The following is a 23,503-nucleotide window of genomic DNA, read 5'->3' as shown; positions in this document are numbered from 1 at the left end:
TTTTTTTTCCTACAATTCCTAAAATTCCCGCCAAAATTTAGGGGTGTCATTACCAAATATTGGAAGGGAGGAGAGAGAGGGAAGAGAGAGGGAAGAGAGAGAAAGAGAGAGGACATCATTCCTTAGAACAAGGTTTAAAATTTTGGTTTCGGTAACCGTTTCGGACCCCACCAAAAACCGAAATTTGGTAATTTGGTTCCAAATTCCGGACCCAAATTTCAAAATTTCCAAAATTTTGTAACACTTTATTTTTTTAATAAATAATGTAATTGTCCGAAATTTGGTAAATGGCGAAAAATTGAAGTTCGGAAATTTTCGGTTTCGGTCCCCCCCGGTATCCGAAATTTTAAACCATGCTTAGGAAAGAAAAAGAGGGGGACAAGGAGTCCATGTCATACTCGTAAGCAATCATTACAAGAGTGGGATTAAAAAAATTCTAGTGCTAAAAGGCAACCAAACATGGGATGGGACGAAAAATTTTACTAAAAACTTCCTAGGTTTTAAATTTTACTGGCAACCAAATTTTCTATGTTGTTTACCATAGTTACTAAGGGTTTTGGAGGAGACCCTAGTATTCATACCTAGGTACACTTTGTTTTTAGAAGTTTCTTGTAGAACCGGTTCCAATCAAAAGAGGATATCATTTACGATCAAGAAATGGAAATATCACCTTGTCAATTTATGACAATCCTTAAACCTTTTGCAATCATCTCTTCTTCTTTTTTCTTTACCTTGGGACACTCCGTTTTTAGAAGTTTCTTATGGAACTGGCTCCGATGATGAAGAGGATCATTTTAAAAAATACAACGAAGGCTGCCTTATTTGAAGATCCAAACCATTCAGCTGTTGGGCTCCAATGTTACTAGATTGCCCCCACGCACGTGCACACACACACAAAATCATATTCATCGGATGATCCTAACCTAATACGTAGCATACGAAAATCTCTATAGATCGAAGAGCTCGGACCATCCAATGGAGATGATTTATGGGGTACGACATATTTAAGTTGGTGCCTGACAACTGAATGGTTTAGATCACTGAGCATGGTGGCCCCACAATTTTTCTTTTAAAAGAAACGTGGGACCACATACAGATGGTAAGGAATATAAATTAATTTTTCTCTCGATTTGAGAAGAAAGTTAAAACAATTTATTAGGTATTGCATCTGGGGTTACCTTGCACGTTGTTATGCGAGAACAACTTTCATGATTGTACATACTTGTTCTTGTGGGGGACCCTAATATTGATCATCACTATTGATGTGGATAGCAGTACATGCCAAGTCCCTTTACTTTTAAAGGGACTAGTAAAAATGCACGTGCAATGCACGTGCGTGGTTCATCTCCATGAACTTAAAAACTTAAAAAGATGATTACTTGACGGATAAGTGGATGAGGAGCAAAAAAATTCGGATGTTGCTAACTAATTAAACATCAAAGTGAGTATCGTTAGGTTATATTTAGATAGTAAAAAGGATATAACATTTTGACATTCGAATAGTAGGCAAATTCATCCAGAAAATTTGGAGGATCGCATGATTTACACATGACATATTCAATAAATTCTAAGAATAAATTCAGTCATTTAACATCAAGCTTTTGTAAGAAATTCCTCATAAGTCAGCAGCTTGGGTGAAATATTTCAGAATATTCTGATCAAGACATAATATAATGCATATGAGACCTAACCTAACAAAGTATAGTACAAAAACAAAACACACAGTTAGCTTGTTTTCATAACAACTCTATTTATTTTCAGCCACTGCTCACATGAGCACAAAGATCTAAAATGGAATTTATGAAATGGAATCAAATGATACATAAGTTTGAGGCGGGCTTCATTATGTTACCTGTACAAAATGTCAGCGAAGGTGTCGTTTGTCAAAATTTTCGGTGAATAAGACCAAGAACTTTAGAGAGAAAATGTGAATGTAGCAATCCTGGATTAAGGAGTAAATTTGATTAGTAAGAAACATTTATTCCAATCTCTTAAATCAAAACAACTTTACAAGCACTCAAAGCTTAAAAAGAGAAGAAAACCAAGAGATACATCCCTCCGTACAGCCACAAACAAAAGCATCACAAATCATAAACTACCGGCGAGCATATAATAATTACAAGGGAACAAAGAAACAACTTTAGATTGCCTAAAGTGGCAATAAGGGTGTACACAAATTTTACTCTTGTGGCATTACCTCACTTCTACCTAAGAGACCTAACCCAACTTTAAATCTTTCAACAATACAAACATAAGGGTGTACACAAATTTTACTCTTGTGCATCTCCTAAGGTTAAGACCCAACCAAGAATATGGCTGTACACTTAGAATACTGGGGAGGGCTTGCATTGTTGAACATGTTTGATAAGAAAATTATAACATATGTCACACTAAAACATGAAATTGTAAATTTGAAAAGACCCAAAACCTGAAATTGTAAATTTGAATATGCTCTTATGGTGAAGAGGGTGGAAATGCTAATAGCATTATAGCAGAGACATTTAGAACAGGCTGCAATTTCATAATGACACAGAAAATGCAGATACTCGGCAACTGATGAACAATCCTTCAAATTTGATGCAAAGCCAGAGAGCAGAAATGCTAATAACATTATAGCAGAGAGATATTTACAAAAAACTTCAATTTCATTAGGTCATGTGAAGAAGCTCACCCCATCTAGCAAGAATATCAAGAAGAAGGGAAAAGAAACTGAACACCAATACTACAATTTTGTAAGGACAGCATCATTAACCTACATAGCCAAAAGGCATTACTATTAACATTAATTCACTCATTCTCAAGTTAATGACAATCTGATATGAATAAAAACATTCTCTGCAGCATAGTACTTAAGGAAGACCAGGGCAAACCGATTTAAGCAAAATTTAAACTATAACATCGTCAAGGAATAGAACTCTGATTTAAAAAAAATCTTCCAGGGCAAACAGATTAAGCAAAATTTAAACTATAACATTGTCAAGGAACAGAACTCTGATTAAAGAAAAAATTGAACCTCTTCAGTTTGAAAGTTGCTCTTTTCTGCTAGGTTCAAGTCTCCAAACATGACTTTCAAAAAAAAGAAAGTCCCCAAACATCAGATATAACATTTCATGACTGATCATGGGTTTTTTTTAGTTTTTTTTTACTAATCATCAATATGTCCTGATCTAAAAGTAGGAATCGCAATTTTTGGGCATATAACCTATACATATTTTGATGCAATAGATGAGCATTCTAGATTGGCAATAGATGGGTTTCTGTGGCAAAAAATTTCTTAATAGGTCATTTCTTCTTCCCTGACCTGACAGGTGATTAACAGCAAAGGATGCAACTTATGCTCCAAAGAAAAAAGGCGGGCTTATAGAACTCACTTGCTGACTTATAAAGAGTATAACACACAAAGAAAGCTAAGATAAACATGTAAATTGGGCCGAAATGTGTCCAAATATAAATAGGGGAGACCAATACAAGTATTCCTTGGTAAAGTATTCATGTATGACATAATGCCATCAATGTCATTCCATCAGCAATGATTATCTGGATTGCATAAGTTACAATCTGTCTTCAAAAACCTACAAGAAGCATTTATGGTCTTTAAAGAAAAGAAAAAGAAAAATTACAACTTTATAAGTGAAGCTTTGGAGAAGGGTCTCCAGAGAATGTGATTGTTTTTTTTTTTTTAAAGGTGATTGTTTTGGAGATTTGCTTTTTGTCATCCTCTTAAAAGAAGAGTTTTATTTTTCCAAATTAATTTTCTGTTGATGAGTCGTCTCTTCAAAGTAGTTTTTTTTTGAAATTTTTTTGCTTTGCTGTTCAGATCAGAGGTTTTTCTTCTTTGTTTTTAATTAGCATTTTTTATGCAGGGAAAAAAAGTACAGTAGAAATGACTTTAAAGATGGCGACTCAAACACAGAGGAAGTAATTTGCGATACTAATTACTCATAATCAGCTTAGAGTGGAATAAATCTCATTGTAAATTCACAGCTGTCCTTATGTTTATTTTTTTGTTGATGAGCAGCTGCTCTTGATTTGAAAGGTGACGGAAAATAGAAGAAACCATAATCTGTAAAAAAGGAATGAATCAAAATCTAGCTATATTAAATTTATACAACAACAAAATACTGGAGATTTCTTACAATATTGAAGCACTGAACAACCTTTACAATAGATTCTCACAAAACAACTAATAACCAATGCCCTCAGACAAAATTCAATAGTAGTGGAAATTCTTGGTGCAAATTATCCTACAGGGGGGTGAGAATTTATCATCACCCATTTTTTTTTATTGTCCCTTAATTTTCAAAAAGTATCATAGCTATCCGATCTATGAGGAACTGCATATTATGGGAACTTGTATGGATGAGAGAGCTAGGATCATCCTATGAAAATGTTTTTTTTGGGGCACAATCGATTTACGATGTGTTCCGTCACATGGACAGTTTGGATCATCCTATGATGTGGTCTGTATAGTTCCTTTTAAAAAAAAAAAAGGAACTCTAAGAGGTTACACCATATAAAATCTCCAATTTTTTTTATAAATAAGTAAAAACAATCATGGAAGAAAGTAATGAATTGGAACCATAGATTCCTCACTTTCGATGGGAAATTGGAACTGGGTACTCGAAGTTGGTTACTTGACCCCAAATTGGTGCAACTTGAATGCAAACAAATGGTCACTAATTCAAAATTTATGACGTAAATAGTGAGAACCCATAGAAATTTTTCTACTTTTTTGTAGCATAAGGTATAAACAATCCAAGCAAAAGCAATGGATCAGCCAATAGTCAGATCCAATGTAAGGCACTTCACGGGCAACATCAAGTATTGATTGAAAGACATTGGAGATGAGAATCACATGATGAAATAGCTGTTATCTGTATCTCACCTACCTGCGACCCAACTTATCACTTGTTGGAGTTGAGTCGAACCAATCCAAAGGCCATGACTGAGTCGCAGCAGTTATCTGCATCTCACCTACTCGCAGCCCCAACATCAAGTGCAGAAATTGATTCATTCCACCAAAGCTTAATCTTGATGCTATACATAATTTGTCTCCCCTGTAGGTTTTCCTTTGTACTCATCACTTGTGAGAACCGAGTCCAATCAATACAAAGGCCACGAACTGAGTCCATAATTGAAGCTGGTTACGAAGACGGGGAAAGGTCCATCTATATTTCAGTTCCTGCAAGCCATATTAATGAAGGAAAAAACACATAAATAGAAATTAGTAGCTACTATTCCAACTCAATGAAATTAGGTAAGGCAAATTAAACGGCAGTAGGACGAAAATAGGCTCAACTAAGGAACATTTTGTTTTTTTGATGGCAACTAAGGGACATAACAGGGGAAATTTACTCAAGTCAACACGACCCAAGGAACCTTTTTTTCCAACCCGAACCTGACCCGAATTTTTAAGCTTACAAAATAGAAAATGATAAAAAATGTTGGGTTTCACTCGGGTTGGGTTGCCCAAGCCCTCAACCCGAACCCGACGTGAACTCAAACCAGGTGGGGAAAACCTAAACCCGAACCCATTTTTTTTTATTTTTTTGGGGTTGAACACGAGCCGAGTTGAGTGAGCCGCAAAATTCCCTAGCAAAACTTTAAGATGACTAAACCCCAACCAATCAAAACCCTGGAGCAGATAAACACCCCAACCAATCAAAAGTTCAAAACTCTGAAGCATAAACCCTCGCTCCTGTGATTTTGTATCGAGGGACGCGAGAAAAGACAGACAGAGTGAGAGAGATGGGCGTGGAGAAGGGCGGTATCCAAATAGCTTCTTCTCAGCTCTCTCGCTTTCAGAAAATCGTCCTCACTTGGGATTATCTCCGTCTCCTCAAAGAATCCTCCTCTGTAAGACAATACCCACATTTCCTTTTTCCTTTCTTTTCCTCTTTTCAACTATTTTTACCCTTCTTTCTTTACAGCAAAAGAAGAAAGTTATTAGCGAAGGATTTGCTAAAGTGAAAGATACCTTCAAAGACGTTTCTGAATATATTGGAATTTTCGAACCCCTTTTGTTCGAAGAGGTAAAGGCACTCATTGTTCATGGGAGAGATGAAGAAGGTATTGTTTTCTTTGTTTCAATTTTGAGGAGAGAGAGAGAGAGAGAGAGAGAGAGAGAGAGAGAGAGAGAGAGAGAGAGAGAGAATTTGAGATTTGATTGGTTGGTTGATTAGGGTTTTTTTTTTTAATATTTATTTTGGGGGTTAATGGTTTTGGGGTTTTGAGTTTCAGAGATGGAGTGGCAGAGGGGTGGTGTGAAGTCTTGTTTGCAGGAGCCATATGGGTTTCACATGGTATCGTTGGGAGTTCAATACGGATTCGGTAAAGAAGTATCGGAGAACGATCTTTTATTGCTCTCCAAAGATAATGTAATGCTTCAAATTCTTTGATTCTACATTGTCTTTTGATGAAAGATTTCTATTAGTTTCCTGTTTTCTTCTGTTTTGCTTATACTACAATTGGAATTTGAAAGTTTCTTTAGTCATTCATAGTCTGGCAAGTTTTAGGATGGGTTTACATTTATTGCATCATAGAGCTGAATTAATGGTATGTAGAATAGAGAAGCTAGACATCGTAGTATATTATTATTGCATCATCGATCTGAATTGATGGTAAACAGAATAGAGAAGCTACCTTCCACGGAATAGGGCATGAGCTACTGTCATGATAAAAGCTGAGGAGTGAGTATTGATGTTGTTCCTTCATAATTTTCAGGACATATTCGACTAGTAATATCTAACATAAAGTTGACATTTCTATCAAGATGTTTTATGAGTTGATGAACTTAGGATCTCTTTCTTGCCATATGTTCTTTCTTATGTCCAAAATACTGCATTTCTCTTTCCCACAACAGTACTCTGTTTAACCTGTTAGATACTAAAACAGCTTTTGCTGGAATTGCCCATAATTGGGTTACACTTGTCACGTTTCAGGTGGTAATTTGTATTAGGCCAGTTCATGCTGCATCTACACTATAAGATCCTTAATCTACACTTGTTCAGCTTTTTCTCAAATCGTTTATTGTGAATTGTGATATATTCATTTTGGAATATGGTTATGTTTTATGATCATGCCTACCACTGGGAAGAGGAAAATAAGATTTCCCATGTGAGATATATTATTTGTGCTATTGAATACTCGACCCATTTTACCATTCATAAAAAAAAATAAAAATCGACCGGTTTAATTTTTGTATGATATTTGAGCTGTACAAGTTGAGCAGGTCATTGTTTTCTGTAGATTCAAGAGGAGGCACCACTTCCAACTGCCTATGCTTTTGCTTTGGTGGAATATCGTGAATTCAATCGTGATCTTGAACAAGTTACTCTCAGACTTAGAACTTTTCTAGCCGGAGAGGTCAAGCAGATGAATACAGATGAGATTGAATCCAGCCCAAGGCTGTTGAGGATGCTTTCTATTCTTACAGCAAATCAGAGTGTCTTGTCAATTTTGAAGGTAAGGTTCTACTTCACATCATAGTGGATGTGAATTAGGTAATCTTGTATGCATTTTTTTCTTGATATGAAATATTTGTATGTTGGATTTGATATTCCTCTTATTTTCATCTAAATACAATAATATATCTTAGTTACCTATTGCATAGTTTGTTTTTTAAGTAGTTTCAGTTTCCTACTGTCCACAACTCGTATTGAATGCCTGTTTTCTGGTTCTACGGCCCTATTATAGTTTTCTGAAACCTGTTTCTTGATTTCAGGAGATCCCTTTTTGATTTTTTTTTAAAAAACCTACTTCCTGACAGTGGGAACCCATTTACGATTACTGAGACAACTTTTTAAATTGATCTGTGTTGATATATGATGATATATGCCTACATAGTCATATTTTTCTTACACGTGCGCAGATTTGAAGGATATCCATTTACGCAACCATCTCCTTTTCTGATTCCTCTTATAATTTATGGGAATGTCTTTTCTGATTCGTGGATGGCAATATAACCCTCATTAAGGGTATTTTAGTAATTTAAATAATATATATGGAGAAAATAAAGTATGTGCAGCTGCACAGATAAGTTATCTGTGCATGGCTTACAAACCATAGGGGGCCACATTTTTGGGGGCATCCAAAGCATTCATTTGGAAGGCCCTTCCATGGATAGGGTGTGTACCAAAAATCAGCCCTATAGGATCATCCTAACCCAATCAAAGGTGGAGGGGAAAACGGACAGACACTGTTTCTGCCCATTTTTTCCCTCCACAAATGGCAGGGTTAGGATGATCCTATAGGTCTGATTTTTGGTACACACCCTATTCATGGAAGGGCCTTCCAAATGAATGCTTTGGATCCCCCAAAAAATGTGCCCCCCCATGGTTTGTGAGCCATGCACAGATAAGCTTATCTGTGCAGCTGCACATACTTTAGTTTCTCATATATATATATATATATATATATATATATATATATAGCAGAAGAGAAATTGGAGAATTATTGTCCATTTAACATGTTAGTGTGCATGATTTTTACCCTTTTTTGCCCTCCCCACATATCTGTACAAACTATCTATGAGGGTAAAATAGACATTTAATTCACCCGAAATATAGCAGTCATCATTACTCTTTTACCATCATCATTACTCTTTTACCATTAACCCCTTTGCTGACATCTAACTCTACGAGAAATTATTTGGGGGTAAAATCGTAATCTACATACAAAAAGTACCAACACAGGTACCTGTCTATGACAATTACGGGGAAAAACTACCAAGAAGAGGTAAAGACATATGACAATGACGGAAGAACTACTTCTATTACTCATGCAGGACACTTGCAAAATATTGACGGATTTCGGACACCTAAAGAGGAACAACAATTATGGAAACCTCTACGATTGGAGGGCTAGGATTAGCCTATATCGATTGGAGGGCTACGATCAACCTATGGAAATGATTTTTCGGGCACAACCGATTGATGTTGTGTTCCATCACATGGACGGTTTGGATCAACCTATAAAGCCACATAATTTCAATCTTACCCCCTCATTTATGCTTTTTTAATAAAAATCTATAGGGTGATCTTAACCATCTGATTTAAGAGGAACAACATATTATGGAAACCTCTATAGATTGGAGGGCTAGGATCAGCCTATAGAAATGATTTTTGGGGCACAACCTATTTATGTTGTGTTCCATCACATGGACGGTTTGGATCAACCTATGATGTGGTCCGTACAGTTCTTTGTCGGCCCGTGCATCGCACGGGGTTTTTTTCGCTAGTGTGTGTGTATATATATATATATATATATATGAGAAAAGAGTTCCTACACCCCAGAATTGATAACTTATCTATCAGCGGGCTTAAAATACAGTGGGGCCACATTGTTTGGGTGATCCAAAGCATTCATTTGATGGCCCTCACATACATAGGGTGTGCCCAAAAAATCAGTGCCATAGGATCATCCTAACCCTTCGATTTGTGGAGGCAAAAAATGGACAGATTTGTGAAGTTTTATACCCGTCCATTTTTGCCTCCACAAATCGAAGGGTTGGGATGATCCTATGGAGCTGAATTTTTGGGCACACCCGATCTATGTGAGGCCCATCAAATGAATGCTTTGGATCACCCAAACAATTTGGCCCCCACTGTATTTTAAGCCCACAAATTAGATAAGTTATCTACTCCGGGGAGTAGGAACTCTTCTCTCTCTCTCTCTATGTGTGTGTGTGTGTGTGTGATATATATATATATATCTGTGTGTGTATGTCTGTCATTGTACCCTGATTCTTGAATTGAATGAACACAATCTCATACATTTTGATTCTTTTTTCCTTATCATCAAAATATTTATCCAGTTTTACATAAACCTAACGAGTGCGTACACCTTTAAATCACTGAAAAGAAATTGTGTCAAAGCAGAGGTAGAAAATATTGAAAAAATTGTATTCTTCATGAACAATCAAGAAAGCTTAGGCTTCAGACTGCAGTAGATTGGCTATGATACCATGATGAATAGTATTGCAAGGAGAGTTTTCTTTTGAGAGTTTGGCGGAAGAGGTGACACTGTTTTGATTAGGAGTGCATAAATCCCGAATTAATGCTGCACAACCAAGTCACTCCATCAATTGTATGAATATTTCATAAAAGCCCCTAGGCTTATACAATTTCCATAGGGGAATAATCACATGAAGAATGCTGAAATATTAAAACTGTCCTCTCTTGATAAGTCCATCTGACACATTTGGGGAAACTTAAAGAGGTTACTATTGATCTTATGAAAGAAAAATTAGGAAACAGATTTTTAATCATTCATTGTTGTGCCACTTTTGGAGGTGGTTGACAACTTATTTTGAGTTTTTTATGCTTGAATTTGATCATTACATGATTTTTTCTGATCAGATCCTTAATTGAAATGAAATACAATGTACAGATTGGCAGTTTATCAACTATCATGCGTGAATATGTGGCTCTGCAATCTATCAGTACTCTACCTTTCAAGGATTTGATACTATCGGCCACTGAAAAATCAGCAGATGACACTTCTGTACACCAAGCCTGGAACGTTCCTAGACCCCTCATGGAGTTTCTTACTAGTAATCACAACCCATCTCAATTGGCAGCCATACATGTGAGTTGCACTCAGAATAACTACATAACTGTTTCATATTTTGTAATGTACATAATTGTTTCCTTATTATCTTTTGTTGCAGGCGGGTCTTTCACGTAAAACTTTTGTCCTTATACAGGTTTGGTTGCTGCCTTCTTTCAGTGCTCCTATAAATTTATATGAACTTTCTGGGTGCACCTCTAGCTTCTTATTCTTAGTATATTTTTATATTAGTTATAAAAGCACACCTTGAGCTACTCCTTTTGAGTGAATACTATACATAGGATGAATTGGATGGAAGTATTGAGTTGCAAGGGAGAGAGTTGTTAGTAAAACTAATCAAAGTCATCTTAGTATTACTGGAGACCCTTCTCGGGCCATATCATAATCAGAACATAATTGCGAAGATAACCCAAATGCAAATGAGAACTGAGTTGCCAAGTAAAATGTAGATACAGCATTACGAGCAATCTAATGTATCAAATATAGGCAAAAGAATCTAAATCCAAAGCCTAATTAGTAATCTAATCCAGTTTAATTCTCTTAAGGCTGCTTGCTTTCAATTTAGTTGTATTTAAACAACTACAAATGACATTATGATGATGATGCAGCAAAAGTAAATGGAACATATCTGAATAGATCTGATCTATGAGATAAACCGAAGAAACTCCGAAGAAGAGAGCAAGAGAGAGATCAAAAAGCACCAAGGAGGGTGCTAATTGGTTGTACAACTAGTTTAAGAGAGTGAACCTCCTCTTTGTTTTCTATAATCTCCACAATCATCTATTTTACAGCCAAAGAAATTACAACCATTGAGAAAAATAACTCATGTTGATAGTCCTTATTACTTAATTTATTGAAGTCATCAGTTAAGTTGATGGTCTCCACTCTCCACCATTTTTTAAGTTGCAAAGATTCTAAAATCGAAATTCGAAAATAAAAAGAAAAGGACTGCTAGCACTACTTCCCCAAGGTAATAATAATTATTCTGCATCAACTCCCCCAAGCTGAAGAGAACTTGGCTCCAACAAGAGAACCTGCAAATGTTGCTCGTTTATGAATGGATCCATCCAACTGCTTTAAACCATCTTCCGAAATCCACATGCTTTCACTCAGCGGTCGTCCAAGCCACATGATATGGAATTGTCGATACTGATTACCTTGATGGAAACAAACTTCTTTCATGTCCAAAATTTCATCAATTACTTCTGCTGGCTTCTTAGGCAATTGCTTCACAAAATCACTACACGTGAGCTGATCACCAGTTTCATCAAACCCATGATAATCATACCAATCAGTGTGTAAAAACGCGGATGCAGCACTGGACGCGGCCGAAGAAAATCCTAGTCGACTCGTCACAACCTGGTCAAGTACTCGGCTGACACGGTTATTATTTGGGGGATTCAAAGGAGTTTTTATTGACTCTGTATAGCAAAACGTGGAAGGTGGCCTCGACTCGGGGGAATCCACGATGATGCGGGGGAGTTTTAAAACTATGGTACAAATCACCTACATTGAATGTATGACTGACCTAGAAATCGTTAGGTAACTCACCGCCTGAGCATTACAGCTATTCTCTTAAAAACCTTGCACGGACAAATCTTTCTAGCCTTCTATTTGTGATAGGTTCCTTTAGAATGTCGTTTCTTTCTTACGTGTACCAAACGTTGATTCACCTTCGCTGAATTCTTTGAATCAACAATGCCGATTTGCTTATTCTAGTCTCTAGATAGTGGTAATTGCAGGATTTAGTGACTGCACATCCTCTTGAATGCGTTTAACATGATCAATACTCACTCATGCATCTTGAGGCAACGGGACAAGATCAAGAACATGCTGCTATTTATGGCCATAAGTTACTTTCAACGAAGTCTTCTTGATAGTGTGATTAACGGAGGCATTATAGGCAAACACAACTCGAATTCCAACTTTTCACAGTCCTCAACAATGCATCACAATATATAACCAAGGATTCTTTGACGACTCACGTGTGCCCATTTATTTTGGATGACGTGGGCTCGGAATACTTCAATTGAGTACCCAAAATTTTCCATAGAATACGGCCAAAATATCCCATGAACTTAAATCTTGATCTACAACAATAGTGAGAGGAACACCATGAAGACGGGCTACTTAGTTGAAGAGTAGCTCGGCTATGTGCGACGCTTCAGTTGTCTTTGAGCGTGGAATAAAGTGGGCCATCTTTGAGAAATGATCAACTACTAAATATCAAATCATGCCTTAGAGCAAAAACAATATCCCTGCTAAGACGGATCCATGGTGAAGTAAGTATTGGCAAAGGAGGGTACAAACCTGTATTTTGCGATTGTCCTTTGCAAATTGACCTGACCTATTCATTAATCTTTCAACGTCCCGATGCATCGTTTGCGAAAATTAACATTCAACCACCATAGCCACACTCTGATCCTTTCCAAAAATACCCCCAAGTCCATCTCGACGTAGTTCTCTAATGACCTGGTCAGATAAGGACCCTTCTGGTAGTCAATAATAAAGAGCTCCTACTAAGTGCATCAACCGCGCTATTTGATTCCCCAGACTTTTACTTTTATAAGAATGTGAACTCTTGAAGATAAGTGCTCCATTTAGCATGCATATGACCGAGTTTCTTTTGTGAGCCCAAGTACTTACATGCTTTGTGGTCTGAGTAGGCGACAAATCCCTGTGCACTAAATAATTTTTACAATGCTGTAACACGTGCACCAATGCATATAACTCCATTTTATAAATGGAATAATGCTTGTTAATATCCATCAACTTCTTGCTAAAGAAGGCCACATGTTTTCATCTTGGTTGAGAACAAGCCCTATCCCAACATGGGATGCATCCCACTCCACCATAAAGAGTTTCACAAAGTCCAATAACAACAACACAGGTGCTTCAATCATTATTTGCTCCACCAAGTGAAATTCCTTATCCTCAGTGTTAAACCACACAAAAGTAGTCCCTTTCAAGCACTCGGCAATACGGGTCATGATAGCACTGAAATTACGAATGAATCTTCTGAAGAAAGACACTAGGCCATAGACACTACTAACATCCTCCACCACCCCCCCCGCCCCCCCCCTTTCCCTAGTTTGAGGTGCCAGCCATTCAGTGATAGCTTTCACCTTCCCTGGATAACCCATCAACTCCGACAATATACCCCCAAAGCACCACATTGTCTCAAAGAAAGGAGCACTTTTCTAGAATGGCGTGGAGCTTCTCCTAGCAAAGAATTGAAAGGTTAGTCACTAGCGTCGTAAACTCTGCATCCTATTTAATTGGATTTGATGATTAACATAGTTTTCTTTCATTTTAATATGCACAAACATATGGTTATCGACGTAAAATAGGTAAAAAAATTGAAATGAGTTATTTTTCTATAGGGGAATTCATACAAGAATTTCCTTGTTATTAATGCTAGATTAACATAGTTTTCTTTCATTTTAATATGCACTAATATATGGTTATCTATGTAAAATAGTTAGAAAAATTGAAATGAGTGATGCACATAGACACTTAGTTTTTATTTTTTTTTCTTTGTTGTTTTTGGGGTGATTGCCTAGGTAATTGCGCCTAGAGTCTTCTGATTCTCAGGCACTCGGGCAATAACACATATGGATAGCGGTTTATTAGCGCTCTAAAATCTAGATAAATTCGTTCTCTGAACCACTATTTCAAAACTTTGCACATCAATCGTCAACTCGCCCGTGTCGACTCCCGTTTACGTTGGCCGAGTTTTTGCCGGAGTCTGCATGTTATGAGCCCATCAAATGAGTACTTGGTCGCATCAACCAACTACTCGACTGTGCCACGCTGAGTCAACTAGCATTTTCTTTGACTGCATGGTCCACATCCGCATTTGGAACATTGAGTGGAACAATGCAAAGCTATGCATTGTATGCAATTCTTCTAGTAAAGAGAAGGTTGAAAACTTGGAGGTGACTGATGAGGACCAACCCTCATGGAAATTAGGGAGGGGACTGTATTTACGATAATGGGGCCCATTACAAGTGTCTTAGGGTTTTCTTATTTTTGTAGGCGTATAATTGTCATAATGTGTTTTTCATTTTCAATGTAATTGAGAGGGTTAATAGGTTGTTTCAGTGAGGTTTGTTATTGAATTTGAAGACACTATTCTCATTATTCACCCAGATATTAGTGTTTTGTTTTTAGTTAGAGTTTTATTTGTTTGTCATGTATGGCCCACATATTAAGGTTGAACTTGTTAGAAGCAAGGTTTTAGGTTTCAGTTTTGGTCGTGACAGGAATGGAAACTTGTCGGTTTCGGATGGAATTTTCTATGTAAATCCTGTAAATTCATGGAAACATCTAGAAACATATGCAGATGGTTGGCGTTTAAGAAACTTCTAGAAGTGCTAGAATAAGTATAAATACACACTAAAAAAATCATCACATAAGAGAAAAAAACCCACTCATAATGGGTTAACAACATTGAACATCTGAGCAGACTTTGCTCAATCCACATCCCTTGCCAGCTTCCTCGATAACCCCATCAACCCTTTGCACAACTGCTGCTTATAACTCGACGGGCTTGAAGTTATTTTTCAGAACTGCTAAAACTCCAAGTCCATCAGAAACCTTTTCCCTGTCAATTTCCAATTCTACAGGCAGTCTTTATTAAATAATAGTTATTCCATGCAATGGTACCTTGACACTACAGTCCCTGCCCAGCCTTGTTACAGCCTGAAACCTTGCCTAAACCTATAACCAAGGAAGCATGATTCTTCCCTGGGAGCCTTCGATTCCCGCTCTGGCAACCTTGAGCAGGATTCTTCCCTGGGAGCCTTCGATTCCCGCTTTCAATTCCAGTTTCGATTCCCACTTTCGATTCTGGCAACCTTGCCTATAACAATGCTAAATATTTTACTTCAGGTAATTTGCTGATCCATTATCATTCTTTCTACCCATTGCCAATCCATAGTCATTAATGACATTTCTTTTTACTCTCTCCACACCCTATTACCATCAAAGGTCAACCTATATCCCTCCAAGAATCCTATTTGGAGGCTGTCCTATGTTATTATTTTTTTATTTTTTGAGTGGTGCAAGAAGAGAAAAGACTCAAGGGGAACATAGTTGAATATCTCGAGACCGACTTAAGAACTCTCTCCCTCGCTAACCTATCCGCCACTGAATTGGCGGACCTACGGATATGGATGAAAGCAATCGAAGAATCTCCCACAATATCCTGTATCTCATCAAAGAGTTGCGCAAATCTCCAGGGGGGGACTAGAGAACCTCGAAGCCAACGGATGACATTGAGGGAGTCTCCCTCCACAATCACCCGATCCAAGGAAACTCTATCAAGACTTTTAATGCCTGGTAAGCTCCTCAAACCTCTGCCTCAGAAGCATCTGAGACCCCAACAGAAACTACAATGTAATGAAGGAATGCAGTACCCCAATTCTATGTCAATACCACATAGAGTTGTAAGGCAGCTTATGGGCACGGTGCATCTGCTGACTGATCTCGTCCTTGATGAACAAGAAGTAGTCCTGCCACGACATTTTAACGACGTTTGCATGTTGGTACTGCTGGACTTAATAATGAAAGACATACTGCTAAGGCTAACCCTACAGCAACAATCCTAAGCGTGTGTACATGGCATTAGTGTCAGGTGCTGGCGGTGCATGAAGTTGCCTCTCCATGTGCACGTGTAAATGTGCCATATGACATCCCTTACCCATAGGGCCATAGGACTCACTCTGTGCATTGCTGCAATTTTTTAGGTTACATTCTTTTAGAGCAACTCAATATTTTTCTGGTTTGCTTTGTTGAGGCTCTATTTAAATCACCCTCCTTCATTTGAGCTGTGATCCCAATTTTGTGAAGAATATACAAGTGATTTTAATCATGAATAAGTTTGTAATATTCATCAAGCCACGCATGGTTTCAGCATGGGTCAGACTTAATATCTTATGGTTCCTACACATTTGTGTAAGTTTCTTCTTACATAGTTGTACAATCTTTAACGCACATTTTAGTTGTTTTATTCTTGTTGAATGCAAAACAACTTTGGGACATCTAGTAGACTAGTATTATACTGTCAATTCCTTTTGGAAACTCTCATTTTATGTTTAATCATGAAGTTTTCTTGCAAAAAAATTTAGTCGATATTAGTGGGATACTGATCTTTATGTTACTGTGTTCCTGTGCTTCAGTATCTACATTACACTTGAAATCTTACCATAAGCTTTCTTATAGGGTCCTCCAGGAACAGGAAAAACACAGACTATTCTTGGACTCCTTAGTGCCATTCTACATGCAGTTCCAGCAAGAGTGCAATCTAAGTAATTCCTTTTCTAGTTTATTTGTACATTTGTTGATTAACAAAAATTCACACTATCTAATGAAATTTATGTAATTTTTATTTGACTTAAACGTAGAAGTTGAGAGTACAATTTTTGTTATAGTTCATTTTCATAAAATGCTATTGATTTTCTTCTCGTGCAGGGGAGGATTGTTTGCTCTAACACGTAGGCCCGAATTACCTATACAAGACAAGTATGTCTTGAATTGTTCATTCATTTCTTTGTTATGTAGTTGTTTGTTGCTTTAAACAGTTTTTTTTTCTAGAATAACACGATCTTCTCAATAATGATTGTTCAAGTTTTTTTGTTCAAAAAATTTCAACCACATTTATTTAAGGAATAAAAATGCTGTAGAAACTAGGTTGGACTATAATTCATATCATCCCATTTCGTTCTTCAATTATCTTTTTGATAAAACTCTAAACTTGTAACACCTCAGAAGTAAAAATGAGAAATTTGAAAATTTTTTGATTAATTTTTTTTTTTTTTCAATTAATTAGGTGTATGTGTAAAATGAATGAAAATGATTGTTATTTATAAGTACTTGATTGATTTGACAACTACTACATTCTTTAAAATGAAGGTGACATTGTAGCTAAGAGCCAAAAATCTTTGCACTAAGTAGTGACGGTTTGTTAGTACATGTTAATTGAATGGTAAGAAGTGTTAGAAGCAATAAAGTAAGATTTGTGAACAGTCTAAGGGGCCGTTTGGATACGCAGATTTTAGGATCCAGGTTTTTAGTTTGAAAACAGTGTAAAAGAGGGTTCATGATCAAGCTGCTGCCGCTGTCCTGGCAGCGTTTCTTGGATTTTAAGTGAGAAATTCAGGTTTTAAAAATCTTTCCCGCATCCTGAGATTTCTAAAACCTGGAAATATGGGAGGATCTGCTACTCTCTTGCTGACGGAAAGAAGGGCGAGAAGTAAAAAACGAGTCAAAAACGACGGCTGGTCAGCTTCTTCTCTTGTCTCTTAGCTACAATTTGAAGAAATCCCGGATTTTAAAATCTGCGTATCCAAACGGCCCCTAAGTATCTCACCCCTGTGGGGAGAAAACCTGATGGGACCGAGGTTTTGTGGTCCACTTCTTTTGCCCCACATAGAGTCTTGTCATTTTGTTGCACAGCAGGGCCTGATAAAATCTTCACCATAGATCGTCTCAACAATAAGAATCAAAGAATTCATAACATATCCAGTATATGTGCGGTTGCCGAAGAACCTTTAAACCATCTGCCTATTCATTGTCCCATTGCAAGAGAGAAGCGGAGCTATATTTTCATGATGTTCAGTTGCTGCTGTTTAAAGCCGAAGCCAATTCTTTTGTAGCAGCACGGGGTAAGGGCCTAAGCCGATTCTTTTCTGCTATGACGGACAACTTGAAGGATTATTCTTCAAACCTTATAGGAGAGAGAGAGAGAGAGAGAGAGAGAGAGAGAGAGAGAGAGAGAGAGAGAGAGAGAGAGAGAGAGAGAGAGAGAGACATTTTACTTCCAGTGAGAAAGTCATTCATTTTGTCATGGGTTCAGGTCTTGACATTTTATTTGAAGTGTTCATCTCTAACTAGAGAGAGAGAGAGAGACCCGATAAAGACATTTTACTTCCAGTGAGAAAGTCATTCATTATGTCATGGGTTCAGGTCTTGACATTTTAATTGAAGTGTTCATCTAACTTAGCATGAAATCCCTATAAGTATATGAGTAGACAAATGTATGTGCGTACGTTGATGTGAGTTTTAGTGGATATTTAGATGCATTTATGAATATATTCTTGGCTCTTGTCAATTTTTTTATGCATTCACATCTTGTGTTTATTAGGGTGTGAACAACCAAGAATATGTAGGCAAAATATAACACCCCCTCCACGTGCACACAGACTATTTTGATGCTTTTTCAATGTCACTAAGCACTTCTTTCCTAGCAGAAAGTTTTGCTATTGAGATGCCATGTTTTTGTCAACTAAGGTTGTAAACTTTGTCGTATCAACAATTAAATTATGTGACTAGGTTTTGAGCTGTCCCCCCCCTTCAAGCATTCAATTTGTTGTTGTTTTTTTTTTTACAAAAAAAGAAGGGTTTTGAGCTGTTTCTTTTGAGGATTTGCAGATATTGTCACTGGGGAACAGCATCTCCTTGGTTGAATGGTACTAATCCTAGAGACCTTATTATGCCCATTGATGGTGATGACGGCTTTTTTCCAACCACTGGGAATGAGTTGGTAAGTTCATGTAATCTCCATTGGGAAACTTCACTTTTGCCACCCTAGTTTCAAAATTCACCTTTGCCACCTTAAACTGCTCTTGAAATTTCTGATCGGAACCACCTTCATGGCAGCACTGTTTCTTCCGAAAATGTGCTTACTCGTTCCTATGAGATACTATAGACAGTTTATATAGAATAAAAAATTGAGCAATGTTCAATATTCATTCACCAGTATCATAGTAATCAAGCAGTTTGGATTGTCAGATTACCACCTTTTTTCGGCCATCTGTGCGGCAAGCCATCAGACGAGTTACCTTCTCCACCATCCATGTCACATGTAGGGTGGGCATTGCATCGATGGGAAAAAAATGTAACATTGTTCATAAATTTTTTTTATAATGGCTGCCATCTCAAATATGTGTGTGCGAGCGCGTGCGTGCGTGTGTGAGATGGCTGTTATAATGCGTCTTTTCCGGTAGGATGCCCATTATAGTGTCAAAGGCCTTTGGCTGCTATGGCATTTTTATACTTCCCGTTTTCATTTCAACAGTGATAGGCACATTGCTTATCATTACATAGTCCATGTTTTGAAAGAGCGTGAGAAATCAACATTTATATTTACATGAGAGAGCTTTAAGGATGCCATAAGTATGGCATTCTAGGAGGAAAAATTTAGTGTCAGTTTTTACATTTTAGTATAGTTGCAATAAGGTTATGTGCATTTTGGGTAGAAATAATACAACAAAAAATGGTGACACAGTTCTGAAAATTGAGAGCACTTTAAGGTGATGAAATGAATTAACCAAAAAATACAACAAAAAATGGTGACACATTTTTGAAAATTGAGTTCAATTTAAGGTGGTGAATTGAATTTTTAGAAGCTTGGTTGATAAAACCAATAATTGGCAAGCGTAGGTGCTAAGATGAGGTTTTACCTTTCTCTTTTGCTTCTTATGGTGGTGCTATGCCACCCTCATTTCTCTTCATTTACTCTTTCTTGCATAGAAACCTGAGGTTGTCAACTCCAATCGCAAATATCGTGTACATGTACTGGTTTGTGCTCCATCCAACTCTGCACTGGACGAGATTGTGTTACGCCTTCTAAACACAGGTTGGAACTTTCTCTAATATGCACCGGGTTCTACATATCAATTTTCTTTCAGTTTGCTAGGATTTATGGTTTCGATTTGATTGGTGGAGTTTGATCTTGATAGAAAGGAACTGGTAGAATTACTAGACAGTTTCCTAAATCAACCTTATCTTTTGAAAAATTGAGATATGTTTCCCAGTGATTTTTGTAGAGTGCTTTCATCAGTTGACTTGTATAATTGTTTGATTATAGTAAATCAAGTGGCTCTGAGTTCATGTAAAAAATGTCATAATTTTACACCGAGTTATTAAAAGTCACCATTGAGTTGGAAAACTTTACAGTGGGGACCCATATATAGATGAGGTATCAAATAGGTGACAAAAAGACTTCCTTGTTTAGAGAAAAAAGGATCTAAAGATAGGCAGCACACACTTGATAGTGGTAGGGGACTCTCTTAATGTTATCAGATGGCTTAGCTGTACCCACCCCTATCCGTGGAGGTTTGCTAAATTCTTTGAGGAAATTCAAGATCGGGTGGGTGAATTTACCACCCCCCTACCCCTATTTCTGTCATGTGAGGAGGTCGGCTAATGATGTTGCCTATAGGTTAGCAAGGGAAGGGGTATCAAAAGAGGACTTGAATCTTTATGATTTTCTCCCTCCTTGATGTTTGTATTTTCCTTCTTTTATGGGTTTCCTTTTATGGTTCCTCCTTATGTTTTCCTTTTTATTGCTTTGGATTGACCATCTCGGTCCCTTTCATTTAATGATACCTTTACCATTCAAAAAAAAGAAAAGAAAATAAAAAGGAACTAAAGAGGCTTGCTTTTTTTTTTTTGAATGGTAAAAGATTTTATTGAGAACCAAAGAAGATCGAGATGGTCATTACAGCCAGGAAAAGAGACAAACACAAAAATACAGAAGAAAACCTCAAAGGATTAAGAGAAAAGCGAAAAGGATCAAGGGGGCAGAAAATCAAATAACTCAGATCTCTTTTGAAATGCCTTCCCTAGCTAACCTATCAGCTGCACCGTTTGCCAACCTCTTTACATGAACGAAAGCCAGATAATGTTCCCCCCATCCAATCTGAAATCTCTTCAAAAAGGCAGCGCATTTCCACGGATAAGGATGGGAACCACTAAGCCATCTAATAACATTAAGAGAGTCCCCTTCCACTATGACTTTATCCAAGTCCGATTTGTAAGAAGCTTAATTCCATGATGGGCGCACACACTTCTTAATTTGTAAGAAGCTTACATGAAACTAAAGAGGCTTGATAAAAATGAGAATATGGATTTAGTGGGAGATTTTTCTTTTTTCCTTTTTTTTTTAAATTTTTTTTTGAGAAGAGATTCTACGTTTAGCCCCACTACACACGCGCGCACACGCACACACACACACACAACCCAACACACGCACGCGCACGCGCACACAGACACGACTCCCTTATTAGTATAGTAGAAGTGAGGCAGTTGTGCATGGGCAACTTACTAATAGGGGTCACGTCACTTTGAAAGAGGAGATCAGTGCTTCTATTTTTCAGCAAGTACTATACTAAAAGATGGTGTTGAGGGGCCTTTGATGTTGGTCACTTACTAGGCGTTTAGGGCTGATGAAAGATTAGTGAGAGATTAAGGGAGATCCACCATGGTGAAGAGGATAGATATAGGAAATAAAGATATGTCAAGAGAGATCTAAGGCTAGTGAACGATTCGGTAGAGATTAAGAGGGATGCATAAAGGTGAATTAGGAGGTGTGGGTAATGAGCTACTTTTGTTGCGGCTACCAATTAAGACTAAAAGATGGGTCTGACAACTGAAAATTTCAGTTTTAGTTTCAGTCAATTGTAAACTCTGGCAAGTTAATATTTTTATTAAGTCCCAAGTTGATTTTTAATTTCTCTATTAGCATATTGATTTTTTTGTCTCAATAATTTTTTGTATTATCTGTTAACACGCGCGCGCGCACACACACACACACACACACATATATATCGCATCATATTTTTTCATTTTCTATTCTCATTTACTACTGATACTATTACTCTGGGCGTAAATGAGTGATTCAATCCAATTCTTAATCAGGCAACACCGCAACACATTTTTAATATTTTTCAACACTGATGAGAATTTAATTAAAATGCATTTGTATTTATACTTATAATCTTACGTAAAATGGTAATATGTCATCATGACATAAGCTTCTAAGTTACACAGGTCACGTCTTTAGTTATTGAACAAATTTAGTTTGAGCCATGAGTTTCCTGACTTAATGTTTATCTAAATTTTCTTACCATACCCAAGTGACTTTCTTTGATCCATCTGATTTTCATTTTAGTAGTTGAATGTTGTCTGGTCTAACCACTAATTTTCATTTGATCATTAATCTACAGCAACCTTTGCACAATCATGGACGAAAATATGAATGGCATTCATATGACACTTACAACTTAGGCAGATGGGATCTAAGTTTACTCATAGAAGGTACCACTAGAAAAATCAGGCAATTAAATAACAAAATCTTGGATTTCATGAAAATAGTGAAAGAGGATGTTGATGAAGCGAGTAGGAAACATGCTTTTGGCTTCACTCCTTTTTGGTAGAGTCCATTCAATTTTCACTTTCGGCTATCAACATTTAGGTCTACTTACGTAGTTGATGTGGATGGCTATTAAGCCGGAGAGTTTTATTTGATGAAAGAATGGAAGCAAGGGATGAAGTGGTGGATGAGGATCACGGGGAAGGCGGGGTTGGTTATGCGATGAGTGCTGAAGGAATTGAAGAGGAGAGCAAGGGAGAAGTATAGAAATAATAGAAATTATCAAGGCGGTATAATCATTTTATTTAAATTAGGGAAAAAGAGGAAGCCTTGGAGGCCGGGTACCAAAGTTAGGGGTGTGAATATCAGCTCCCCCCATGTTATTTAGATTTATCAATTTCATTCCCTTTATTTAGTTCTTTTTTTTTATTATGGATTTAAAAAAAAAAATTTCCCATGTGATTTTCTTGATCACATCTTGAGAAAAAACTCAATTTGAAAAATGTCCTGTTTTCAATATGCTAACATATCAGCTTCAATATGCTAACATATCAGCATATCAGTTTTGGGTCTTTATTATGTTTGACACCTTATACCCGCGTGTGAGATTGACACCCTTTTCTTTTTTTCTTTTTTCATTGGTTTCAAGCTATATTTCTTAATTTCTTCTTATAATAATTAAAGAAGCTGGCAACTTGAGTGTTGCTAACAGATGTTATTCTTTTTTTTTTGGATGGTCTAACAGATGTTATTCTTGATAAATACATGTCAGTAACC

At 37.1% G+C, this 23,503-nt stretch overlaps 1 protein-coding gene across 3 annotated transcripts in view; it reads left to right on the top strand.

The window, feature by feature from the left end:
* The first annotated feature begins 5,598 nt into the window (after positions 1 to 5,598).
* Positions 5,599 to 23,503, top strand: part of MAA3 (P-loop containing nucleoside triphosphate hydrolases superfamily protein) — a 34,699-nt gene continuing 16,794 nt past the window's right edge. The window contains exons 1-10 of one of the 3 annotated variants that reach the window (XM_077385264.1): positions 5,599 to 5,856; positions 5,931 to 6,069; positions 6,241 to 6,377; positions 7,249 to 7,464; positions 10,390 to 10,587; positions 10,670 to 10,705; positions 16,795 to 16,880; positions 17,044 to 17,094; positions 19,003 to 19,114; positions 20,104 to 20,209. In XM_077385264.1, the coding sequence (XP_077241379.1) occupies positions 5,749 to 5,856; positions 5,931 to 6,069; positions 6,241 to 6,377; positions 7,249 to 7,464; positions 10,390 to 10,587; positions 10,670 to 10,705; positions 16,795 to 16,880; positions 17,044 to 17,094; positions 19,003 to 19,114; positions 20,104 to 20,209 (1,189 nt within the window). In that variant the 5' untranslated portion in view covers positions 5,599 to 5,748. The remainder of the gene's footprint in view (positions 5,857 to 5,930; positions 6,070 to 6,240; positions 6,378 to 7,248; positions 7,465 to 10,389; positions 10,588 to 10,669; positions 10,706 to 16,794; positions 16,881 to 17,043; positions 17,095 to 19,002; positions 19,115 to 20,103; positions 20,210 to 23,503) is intronic. The other 2 variants (XM_077385265.1, XM_077385266.1) reach the window with 2 other exon arrangements.

Source organism: Tasmannia lanceolata, unplaced genomic scaffold, assembly GCF_043159265.1.
Source record: "Tasmannia lanceolata isolate RefF3 unplaced genomic scaffold, GAP_Taslan_0.1 ptg000007l, whole genome shotgun sequence".
Taxonomy (NCBI): Eukaryota; Viridiplantae; Streptophyta; class Magnoliopsida; order Canellales; family Winteraceae; genus Tasmannia; species Tasmannia lanceolata.
This window is presented reverse-complemented; position numbering and strand designations above follow the sequence as displayed.